At 39.8% G+C, this 12,533-nt stretch overlaps 1 protein-coding gene across 1 annotated transcript in view; it reads left to right on the plus strand.

Moving 5' to 3' along the window:
• DISC1 (DISC1 scaffold protein) overlaps nucleotides 1-12,533 on the plus strand; it is a 180,821-nt gene that overhangs the window by 124,678 nt on the left and 43,610 nt on the right. The window contains exon 9 of the mRNA XM_065631236.1: nucleotides 12,081-12,141. Within this exon, the coding sequence (XP_065487308.1) occupies nucleotides 12,081-12,141 (61 nt within the window). The remainder of the gene's footprint in view (nucleotides 1-12,080; nucleotides 12,142-12,533) is intronic.

A 12,533-nucleotide genomic window follows, 5' to 3' on the forward strand; every position in this document is an offset into this window, starting at 1 on the left:
TGTGGAAGCATTGCTGTGTGAGCATTTCTCATTGCTGTAAGGTGAACTAGTGTAAGCAGCAAAATCTATGGGAGACCTTAAAGTTCAGAAAACTGTTGGATGTTCCTCAACTTGGATAAACTTACAGGCTGGTACAAGTCCACTTGTGGGCGTTTTGGCCCAGCCTTTAAAATTCAGTTGAACAGGGGAGGAGAGGGTGGAAAACAGGCAAACCACTCTGTTTGACTGACTGTCAGCCAAGCAAAGAAGCAGCAGTTCAATTGAAAAAATGTTGTCCAATCTGGTGCTCTGTAGCACTTGGCTCTACTCAGATTTGAACAGAGTGCCCTAGAAAGTGGCCTGCAATGTGCTCATCAGCTGCAGACCAGCTCAGACCAATGGAGTTACCCTTGGGCTCAGTTCTTTCAGCAGCACTTTCCAACCTGCTCTTCATTATGACCTTTTTTTTTTTTTTTTCTCCTATTCAACTCTATCCACTTCTCTTTCTGGAACCACTCCAGTCTGTTCCTGGGCAAACTGTCTGTCTTACGCTGTTAACTGCCCGATGATTAGACCAGATACTGAGCAGGAAAGCCAAGTCATCCTCTCTGTGTTCAGGCTGTGAGACCGGTGGAAAATTTCATTCCCTAGGCATCACAGCCCAAACTTTGTGTGGTCCAGCTAGTGGTTTGCAGACAATTCCATCTACCTGGACACCTTTTCCATGGAGGAGAGATGAGAAATGGGTGGATGTTGTTTGAAGAAGGGATTAATTTCTCCTGAGACTGGCCAGAAAAACTAAGAGCTATTACTGCTCTTGCACCCTTGTGAGAAGAGAAGGTTGAGAGATGAGGTAAAATCCTAATTTTGTATGTATTGGAGCAGCCTCATAATACTGGTGATACTCTTGCTATGGGTTTGGGGATGTCCTGAAGATTTGGACCTTGACTCTTACCAGAGTTGGACTTCTAGCTTATGTCTTCCAAAACTTAATATCTTAAAAATTTTCAGGTACCACTCGAAAAATAGTTTGGGTCATGAAGATTAGATCAACTAAGCGTGTGAATTCATACCTAAAGAACATTTGGTATTAGAAAATGTTAAATTAAGCTGCTGTAGGAAGAGTCACTGGGAAGTTATTTCAACATTACCAGAACGACCAGTAAAATGTCCACAAACTACCGACTTGGGAGTCCTTATCAGATTGTGCTAAAAGTTTTATGTTCTGGCGGTAACTTAAGCACTGGAAGTTTGATATGGAGAGCAAAACCAGAAGTAAAATTCCCTGTGGTAATGAATGATTTACAGCTTAAGTGAAAGAGCAAATCTGACAAGAACTGAAAAAGATAAATTTGAAAGGCAGAGGACTGGAAAGAAAAAAGAAGAATGGAGGAGAAAATGAGACACAAACAATGTAGACTTAGGAATCACAGAAGGAGATAGCTAGGGTAATATGGCAGACAAAATGTACAAAAAAGAAAATCATAGTCTAAAGTCAAGAAAAAGTGTCAGCTCCATCAGAAATGGTTATTTTCAGTGGATTTTTTTAAAGAAGCCACTGCATTAAAGCCTTGTGCTGCTTTGAAGAATGAATGCACTCATCCTACTTACAATATAGCAATGCTGAGACTCCATGTGAAGGGCAAGGTCTTTAATTCCCTTCCTTTATGTACATTACTCAAATAGAGGTCTTAGGGTTTAATTCAAATAAAAGATTTTCTATTGATGCTCTAACTGTCTACTTCAGTCTAGAAAGAAATTCTGAGTTAGTAATAAGGCTGCTTTTTCATCATCTCTCTAAGCAAAGTATGCAATAAGTATCTTTTCTTTTTCCTTCCCTCCTCCCCCCCCAAAAAAAAGTGGTTGCAGGGAGCTCAAGTATTTTATAGTTCATCCAGATGAGGGGAAGATCCAGATTTCTGTCTGGCTCTGGTGACAGAAGAGGTTATCAAGGAAAAAAATACATGAAATACAGAGTAGCATAGGTGGAAATTACATGGTCATCTGCAGCGTAGTACATTTTGTCTTCTATTGGAATGTCCTTAGAATCGCTTGTTTATTGTGCAGTTGGAAGTGATGTGTGCAACTTATAAATAACATGTACTTTATCATATTATAGGAAGTCTTATGCCTTATGTTTCTTTCAAGTGCTCTAGTGTTGTAGAGTTTTGCACTGGAGAGCTAATAAGAAAGCTAACAAAGATTTTATAGTGTAAGCAATGTTTTTAAGTCAGCCAATTTAAATTAATGATCCTGTCTTGAAAGCAGTTCAAAAAAAGTCTGCCCACTCAACAGTGCACACTTGTGTCTGTGTGTGTGTCTGTGTCTGTGGCTCTGCCCTTTTGGGTGCTTGGGATTAATATGAGCACTTAGTGCACATACATTCCTGTAGCTACATCTGTTTTGCTCAGCTGCTGTAATTTTCCCAGTTACCTTTTGTAAATCTCTGCTGCAGCTTTGTATGTTGGTAACAGAGAGCCTTTTAAGGTGTCACTGCATGTTCATGGTCAAAAGCATCATGTTTACATTGATATGTCAAATAGAGCCAAATATTACTGATGGGTTTAATGAAACTCAGAAGCAGTTGTGTGCAGGTTGTGTAACGCCAGGAGGAGGAGGCCAGGGCAAAGATTGTTAGGGATTAAGGAAATAGATATATTAAGGCTGTCTGCTTTAATCCTTGTGCCTGGAATGGCTACAGAACAGGCTCTGCGTGGCCTCTCTGCTGGGCAGCTTCACACTTTTTCTTGTTTAGAAACCTGAAATTGCGTTGCAGAAAAGATGCCTGGTGTAGCCAACAGCGGCCAAATAATTCACAGAGGGTTTCTGAAAACTGCAGTGTATCGGACTATGTGGGGCACTTTGCTTCTCTGTATCACTGCTCATTGTCAGCTATTTTTCAAAAAAGAGATTGCTGCTTCTCTGTAGTTTGAAGACCTGATCTAGATCCTTGGAGAGAACAGCAGTGCAAAAATGCAAGTTAGTGCTATTTGCAGTTATCGTTTGTAAGCACTGGTAGAGGAAGTCACTGCTTTACTTGATGTCATTTCAAGGTTGTTAAAAAATAGCTTGCAGTGCTGAATAGTCCTTTCTCGTCGCTATTGCAATTTGTATTACTTCTGACCTTCAGTATCTACCTTTGAGCTCTGCTTTGCTTTCCTTAAAATAATCTGAAGGACTGATGTCTTAGCAGCCATTTGTTCTACTGGAGTGAAAATAAGTGTTTTTCCTTTGTCAGTGGTAACTCTGGCCTTCCTTTACTACATTTTTTTCCTTTGTTGCTTTTCAAGGCACTTATAGTTGTATTTGACTTTCCCTTTCATCTGTTTTATTAGCCAAATTCTATGGGAGCATTTGGGAACAATTTTTTTGTTGTTTGATTGGTTTTTTTGTTTGGGGGTTTTGTTTGTTTTGGTTTTGTTGTTGTTTCTTTTTGTTTTGTTTTGGTGTGTGTTTTGTTTTGGGTTTTGTTTTGTTTTCTGGGCTGTGCTCCAGTGCTGCATTTTTGTTCTATAAAGAAGTTTTGAGCACAAACATCTTGTGCATTAAATAATTGTATTTGTTGAAGTACAAAATGTGTTTTATCCTCTGGCTGAGGGCTGTCTCTCTGTAGGTGCCTGGGCTCTTGCTAATTTGTATAGCCTGACTAGCTGGAGGAAAGGTAATTAGCTATATTAAGACTAGCGTGAAATTTTGCAGAGTCCTTTCGAAAAAAAAATTCTGGGGTGGTTAGGGTAATTCAAAGAAATCTTTGACCATCCTTCCTTTGCGACCTTAAATTAAAAAGCCAAAGTGGGTTCCTCATTTAATATAATTCTTGGTTGCAATTCAGGGACTAAAACATTAGGTGTAATACTGAATACTGAGAGTTCAGCTGAACATCTGCTGTGGGAGATCTTAAACCAACTACTGTATATTTTAGAAGCTTTGATGTTGAACAGTTGTGACATACGTCCAATGGTCTATGGATCATCCCTATTAGCCATAAGCCAAAAACTGAATGATGATTTCACTTGTCTTATAGTCTCCTGAGACAAAAAAAAAGTTCGAACAGTTCCTCCTTTTCATAGTCTAGGCATTAGGTTGTGTCAGTTATTGTCATGGAGCTTAGCCCCTGCATAAAGCCTAATTGTTCTCTGTTGTTTGTCTTGGATAGCTGCATAAATGGCTCATTCTGGGTCTTTTTGTTTTATCTACCGGTGTTAAAATAAATCTTACTTTCAGGAAAAAGTTGTGGCAATTCAAGTCACAAGTTTGAACTCTCTTGGTGCCTATGCACATATCGTGTCTGGCTGCCATGTTAGTTTGTGTAATGGATTCCAGATGATCTCTTGTGACTGCTGACAATCCACAGAGGGTGAGCTGGACACATGGCTCCCCTTGATGTTCAGGCTTTGCTTTGTGAGGAGAAATGAGAAAAAAGAATTGGGGCAGTCCAGATGAACAGCTGGTCAGCAGAGGATTGAAGTAATAGGTTGCAAACAGGCGGAGAGGGAAACCAGGTAAGAGAAAATGTAAAGAAAATATGAGATTGCTCTCTCTCTCCCTCTGCCTTCCCCTTCATTCCTCCCAAATTCCTCAGTGAAGAATGGAAGGGAAATAAGAATGGAAAGGGAAGGGAAACTTTCCTCATGTTTTTTGGAGAGGATAGGATACTTTCAATGCTAAGGTGCATTGATAAATGATTGTTCGAGGTAAACACTCACTTGGGCAGCTGTAGAGAAGCTAGCAAAACAGTTAGGAGGGTCCTATCTGTGTGATGGGATGGAAGAGTAAAACTCAACCCTCACATTGTCCATAGGAGAATTCAGGAGCTTTCTGCCCCTGCGGATGTTCTCAGTGCAAATAGAATAGAATACTTCAGTTGTAACTTCAGCATCGTTCCAGAAATGATGCTGTGCAGTCATGCTGGAGTTAAAAAATGCACATGGTTTTCATGTCTCAACTCATTTTAAATAAAGTGAAGCCTGTCTGTAATGAAGAAAACCTTTCTGGGAGAAAGTGGCTTCTTTGTCAGCAGTGCAAAGCAGAGGGATATTTTGGGTTTGGGGTTGAGTGCAGGTTCCCCAGCAGTGAGAGCATTGCCGTCTGGTGCCAAGCACAGTGAAGAGGCAGTAATGGTTTTCTCCAGATCTGCAGCCAATTTAAAGCTCCTTTTGGTGATCCCCAAACACAGCATTTGTAGCTTTTGAGTAATTTGTAGAAAAGTAACCAAACCTGTGGTAGGGGGTCTGCACCTGGCCTGTGGTTGCTGCAGAGGTGGTATGAGCAGGAGAGAAGGTTAAGTTGGAAAGCCTGGAGACTGCTCCAGACCCATGGCTGAACAGGTGGGTGGTCTTGAACTGATCACTTTATAACACTCCCTACACTTTATATAGCCCCTTAAAGTGTCGAGGCACATCTGTTGTCATGTAACTTCAGTGTTCTGGTCACTGCTGGGACAACATTTCACCTCCAGTCCCTGTAATTCAGAAGTGATGTGCTTGCTTTGGTATTGCATAATAAAACAATTCATAACATTTCAGCTGATTTTTTTTTTTAAAAGGTAGATTATTTACTGAAAGTACTTAGAAAGCAATTTGCCTCCTTCCCCCTGCTGTCTCCTACATGTAGCTGTGTGTCTGGCACACCAGATTTTAAAGAAATCTGAAAGAAGCTTAGAAATCCTGTCAAGGTGGCATAATTCCCTTTAATTTAGGCAATTTTGTCATGACAGAACTTGAAGGGTCACCTGTCTCTTTGGATGAAAGGTACCACGTACAATGAAGAAGGTTCAGGAAGTGAATTCTGGGAATGCCTGTTTTTCAAATGTGCTGTTTTATGCAGGGTGGTTCCCCCCACCCTCCTCTTCTGCTCTGCAAACCTTTTATGCCATGCCCAGAGAGACAGAATTGTAAGTTGTTAGAGGCAGAGCTGCTGGCACCTCCTGTCATTTCTCTTTATTAAGATCTAGTTTTCTGGTTTTTATTTCTGTGTCAAACTTCTGTTCACACTGAGATTTTTCTATACTTCATATCTGGCCTGACATCTAACCCAAGGGCAGGACGTGGCCTCTCTGTTGAAATCAGTAATTTCCATGTATTATATATGTTCAGCTTTTAATTTTTTACATCAAAGGCAGGGTACCACTTGACTCATTGCAGGCTCATTTTTGCACCAAAGCCTGGAAATTAAACCAGCTGTAAGTATATTGAGGCAGAGGGACAAGCAGATGGAGCATGTTCATTGCCTGCTTCTGCTATGTGTTGAACAGTGCTGTCTCTCCAAATGAGCTGGTACTTGGCCTTTCTGGGGTTTCCTAAAGAAAGCAAGCTGATTGTCTTGGGTCCTCCAGTGGCCACCCACTCCCAGCATGTCTAGAGGCTCGACTGTACTTTTCCTCCTGTTCAGGATGTACCCACGAGTTTGAGAGAAAGTTAACAGTGGACCTTCTGTATCAACAACCACAAAGGGAACTTCCTGAGGAAGATTAATTGTTCACTCTGTACTTTTCCTCTTTTCCTGTTTCAGTGCAGCAAATGTGGGAAAACGCTATGCTGTCTTGTGTTCTGCCAGTTTTGTTTCTCTTTATTACTTTTCGTATATTTTTATTACTTCTCATATTTTTACATAGGTTGAATGTATGAAGTGGAAGCTTGCACCATGCTTTAAGGTTTTAAATATAAGAGTGAGCAAAATATTTTAAGATAGTGATGCTCAAGCTAGATCCTTCAATTCTTTCTTTCTATATATCAGAAGAGCTGCCCTATGGTATCGGAGCAGTTGACTGTCTAGTGCTGGAGAGGCAACAGAAGCCAGTGGTGGAGATATTCATACAGAGAAGATGCAACATGGTGCATCCCTCTGAGAGCCCCTGTCCTCTTATGGGTTGAGATTATGATAAGATCAACATTACCTGATTACCCAGCGGTTGCCACAGACTCTCCTCCATGCAGAGGGACTGAGGCTTGTCTGGCAGCCCTGCAGAGCGCAGCCCTGCTGCATTCCCACAGCGCAGTCCCAGCAGAAACGCTGTGCTTGAGCTCCCTGCTGGTGGCATGTCACCGCCAAGCACAGCTTTGCTTTTCTGTGGCAGGACCGTATACTATTCTCCAGACCCAGATGTTTTCAGCAGGAGGAAAAAAACCTTGTGTTTGGGTTATGGAATCATCTCCTATTAGGCAGATAGTATCTTCAACTCCATTGAGTAAGACTGGGTTATGTCTTTATGAATTTAAAGACCCACATTTAATGTTAGGTACCAATTTTTGTCTTCACAGTTCTTTGTGTAGTGTTCTTATTCACAGAATAGCCAGTCCATTTAGTTTCCTCCTAAATTTTGGCCACCTCTTCTCTGGTGGCTTTTTAAAAATTTTTGTGCGGTTCTGTAATGATATTTTGAGGATTAGCACATTCCTTAGAACAAACCACAACTGCTGGAAGAGACAGGTAGTGACTATGTATCTTGGTATTTACTTCATTACTGGAAGACAGTCAGTAAACCAGAATAGAATTTGGTTGATTGACTTGACGCATAATGTTAGCTTTTTTGGAGTATTTGCACATCTTTATTGAGTCACCTATTTTCCTCACTTTAATCCTGGCCTTTTCTGTTCTTTTTACTTGAGTTCCCTGGGAATAATGCACTGTAGAGAGGCTGTTGTCGTTTACGCAGAGCTGCTTCTTTGGGTTTTTTCCACTGTCTGCAAGATGCAAAAATCCTTGCCATTCTGTAATCCAAAATCTTGTTACTGGGGCTTGATAAATCATCTTGACAAGTAGTTGAGTAGCTGAGATGTCATCTCTGAAGTTTGACTGGCTTTTCAAGTTAACCTTTAAATATATCGAAGCCTTTCCATAGTTTTTCAGACAACTTCACACATTAATGCAGCACATCTTCCATGACAGAAAAAAGATCAGATAATTTCAAATAAGCGTGTTCTGCTTTCGCTTCTCTCTTAGCATTAATAATAATTTGTACATTAAAAGAAAATAGGTTGCTTGCCCTGTCACTATTCTATCAACCTTTTCTGAAGAGCCAAATCTCATCCCAGATTTTTAAGTCAGGCAAAATTTTCATTGAAGGCGGTGGGAATTTTGCTCTACCTGACTAATAAAGTATTTGAGAAGGAGTGTGATGCTTGTGGATCAGAGAGGCTAGTTGTATAGGCTTCAGGTTTGTCGTGCAGGCAGGTACTGTCTTACCATTCTTTTCATGCTGGGTCTAGATCTGCTAGCAGCCATTGCAGCTGTTCAAATGTTTAATTTAGTGTCAAAATATATGTCACTATTCACTACTAAAAAGAAGAAAAAAAAAAAAAAGGGGAGGGGGGAAGCACGGTGGAAGAGTTAAAAAGAAATAATGCCTTTTAGAATGAAAGGCAAAAAATTAACTTTGGGCTTTGTATCTCTGGGACTCAAGATGTGGATCACTAGTCTGTAGCAAACTACAGAGCTGTAGGCTGGCATTTACAAACTTCAATGATACTGGCTGCCTATATTTTGAGGCACCTAATTCTATTTTTGTTCTTCTGAGGTGCTAAGCATCCACATCCGGAGCTTCCATATGGACACTGAGTTCAAAGTTTCTCCAGTCAGATATTCAGTTTTAGAAAGTTTTTGAAAATATTGATGATAGAATGCAAAGCATATGTCATGGTCCATAGGTCTTTGTAATTTCAATTTGTAAGGGCCAAGACTGAAGGATAAAAATGATGATACACCTTTATGTGCAGGCTCAAATAATGTTTGTAAGTAAGAGAAATAGCATCGCTCCGGTGGGACTGCTTTCAGATGAGAAACAAGGGATGTTGTTTTGAAAGAACTCTGTATAGGTTAATTATTGGAAGAGCTTTATGCAGCTTCTAAAATGGCAGACTTACATTCTGTAACAACTAGGCTACCAGAGGAGCTCACTGCTCCCCTTCAGCTCTTTCTGACCAGGACTGATTCCAAGACTAGACTTTGCTGCTGGAAGCAGGAAGAAAAATATATGATAAAATAAGAGAAAGAAATGCTGAATCACTTTTCTTCAATTAAGACTTCACCAGAAAAGTCTATTTTTAATCTTAGCAAATATCCTGGTGTCTGATCTCCCATGAGTGTTTATACTTTTTTATTTTAATAGCTCCCCTCAAGGCCAATATGAACTAAGCGTGTAAATCCCCAGAGAAGTGATGAAAAAAGCAATCTCATTTACTTAAACATAAAAAAAAAAAAGTTTGGCATGTTTATGCAGAAAATAATCTCTTTTTTTTTTTTTTTTTTAAATCTGTTGTTTAGTACTTTCTTAGCAAGATTGAAGGCCTGCAGAGCTTCCTGTTTGAATATTTTTGCTTTGAAGTGAGGGTGAATAGATTCATTAAATTAGAACAAAAAATCTGCTAATTTGTTGCTTGTCTTCTGTTTCAAATTGATAATTTAAAAGGCTGAAAGCATTTGTGTATTTATTGCAGTGTTCCTTGCAGTTTGTTACTAGGAAAGTAATGTCTATCAAATTTTTAAGCAGTATTTTCCTTCCAGCAAAATCTTCAGGTCAGAGCTCTTCCAATTACATGCAGAAGGTGGCAGGGAGACAAAGCTAGTCTGGGTACTTTCAGCAGCAAAGTTTGCGTGTCTTTTAATGTAGTTAAAACATTTGACAGGAGAGAGTAGAGTTTAGTGATGTGAGGTGATTTCCAAATGAGTGTTAGCTTTTTACTGACCTACTTTTGACTAGTGGTATATTCTTGTCCATTACTTTTTGTCATTGAATAATGCTGATATATTAAGCTGTGTGCTTCAAGGGCATTGTAGAATTGCATGTAGGGGCAGGACTGAACTGTGAAAGTGCGAATTATTCTATCAGATCATACCCAATTAAAAAGTGACAAGCCCAGCAGGAGAAATTGAAAGAAAGGTTTATCTTTCATGTAACATAAGAAGTCACTATATCGGTTAGAAACAAAGTGAGTGTGAAACAGATTCTCCACCTCTTGTTATCCCTCTCCAAAAATTAATATCTACTGACTTTATTATCTGAAAGAATAAGCCCCTGAGTTGTAACAGCTTATGTTGAAGGACATTACGACAACAGCAGGAGAAGGGGAAGTACAGCAGCCATGCACCTTTAACTATCTGCTATTAAAGCCTGCAGCACATTAGGGATTGACAGGCAGGGAGTTTGCAAAAAGTGATGGTAGTTTATATAAGGCTATAGTGTGTCATTAAAGGAAGACTTGCAGTCTTGCAGGCTCTCCACAGTTTGGCAGGAAGCATAGCATTAAAAGCAAGGTAAAGAAACGGGGAACTTCTGCTAAGCCCAGTAACTGTTATAAAACTGCTACAAGCTAAAGAAACTTCTCCAGTCTCCAGTGCCATTGCAAAAATCCTTATATAACCTTTTGTATAACATTCACCAACACTCTTCTAGTGGTGAGATGGTTCTGGGAATGTATAAATAAATGCAATTGTCTGTGTACAATGTAGTCTTCCAGAATCCTGCTGGCTCAACATGTTGTGTTGCACAACCTGGTCTGATGGTAAACGTGGATCAAAGATGTTATGGACAAAATTGTCGTGCTTTCTAGAGTACTAGGATTGTGGTGGTGGGTTGGTTTGTCTGGAGTTGTTTTTTGCTAAGCTGATAAACTCTCTCATAAAATAAACAACAACAACAACAAAACACCAAAAAGTAAATCAGCTTTGCAGAACATGTCCTGTATTTGCTATTGGGATGCTGACCACTTCAGTGATGTGTGGCTGCTGTGTGACCAGGTGACCACCACCTTCTGCAGACAGTCCACGTTATGTTGACCCTGGTGCTTGCTGCTAATGGCATTACCTGAGCAGCTTTAGTTAGTGAACTCCCGTGAGTATGTGTGTGTGAACACAACCTTAGCACAGTTGATTTGCTTAACGCTGAGTTTTCAGATTAGGCTTTCGTGTGTGATGTTCTACCTTGTGAAGAAAAAAAAAAATACAAAAATTAAAAGAGGAAAGTGAGAAATACATGAAGGACTTGATATGTGTAAGCTGTGCTTGGAGGTGTTGTATTGTAGGGAAGATAGGGGGAGATGAATGGGTAAACTCAGAGGGTGCCTTATCCCTGTAGCAAGCTTTGCCCATAAAACCAGTACTGCTCTGTAGAATGCATCTCCATGTATAATACATATTTAATTGGTGTACAACGAGTTAAGAATTTAAAGGTGAGCAACTGATTAACAGCCCTACTAGACTTGGAGTTGGCAAGCAGGTGTTAGGGAGGCAAAAAAAAAAAAATCATAATATGGAAATTATTATCCTCTAAAAACCTCTGTTTTCCTGGAGGGGATTTACCTTTTCCCCCATTCATACCCATGATGGAGTACCAAGGGTCATCCAAAAGAATGGGTTTATTATTGTGTGTTATGGTAAGTAGTTTATCGGAGTTTCTTCTGAGTGAAAAAGTGGTAGGGACTCATATACAGGCAATATTGAGGTCCAAACAGAAAACTCTAAAACACCAAACCACAAAAAAACCCCCCAAATCTCATAACAAGATTGAGTGGCAATTCTTTCCATTCTGTAGTGTTTCAGTTCTATCAGAAGTTTGATACAAGATTCATAGCATTTTAAAGGACTGATGAATAAGACTTACTCGTGTGCTTCTCCTGAAGGTAAAGGGGAGGACCTAGCTTTGGTTTTTGTGGGGGGGGTTTTTTGGTGCCTGCAGTTTTGTTTGGTTTGGGTTGTGTTTGGGTTTTTTTTTGGTGTGTGTGTTTTTGTTTGTTTTTGTTTTGTTTTGTTTTGTTTTTTTGTCAAGAGGAAACTTCCACAAATTCTGGCTTTGTTAGTCTCACCATTCTTCTGGCATGACCAAGAGGTTAATGCATTAATTACTAGATATATTAATGTAATACAGATACAATACACTTTCAAGAAAAAAAGGGAGAAGACACCCACACTGTAACTTGATTGTGGAAAAGATTAATGGAATTATCATTTTAACTGACATGTAAAATTTGTGGGTAAGAGATGAGTTGGTTAAAAAAAATAATAAAACAAAACCGAAACACATACAAAAAATGAAAAAAGCCCCAAACCAAAAAACCAAGAAAACTGTACAGTTATACCACTACCTAACTTTGACTTTTATTTTGCAGTAACCAGCGTAAAAGAAAATGCTGAAAAGTACATGGAGTTGCTGGAGGATAAACTACATAGGTAAGGATGATGCCACGATAACCTTTGAAAGCTTAAAAATGCTTTTTAATGCAGCACTGACATGCATTAAAGTGCTAGGGAATGCTTTGGAACTTGCATTAAAATAATACTAAACCCAATTCCAATTTGGAAATCCTGTAAGTGTAATTGTTAAGATCTCTGTTCATGGCTATGTTCAGCAGCTTTGTCACCAGCCTGCCCATGGATGCAGGTAAGAGAAAGAATTGCTGTGTTCTGTCATGTGTAGGAGGGCTCTGGAGCAGCGTTGGTGCGGCCAGAGCACAGGGACGGTGTGTGTGCCTGGTGTGCATCACTCCAGCTGCAGGTGCGGGAATCCATGGTGTGAGCTCTTGAACACCCAGAAGCCCTGAAGTATCGGGGATGTGAAAGCT

This window comes from Caloenas nicobarica, chromosome 3 (genome assembly GCF_036013445.1).
Source record: "Caloenas nicobarica isolate bCalNic1 chromosome 3, bCalNic1.hap1, whole genome shotgun sequence".
NCBI lineage: Eukaryota > Metazoa > Chordata > Aves > Columbiformes > Columbidae > Caloenas > Caloenas nicobarica.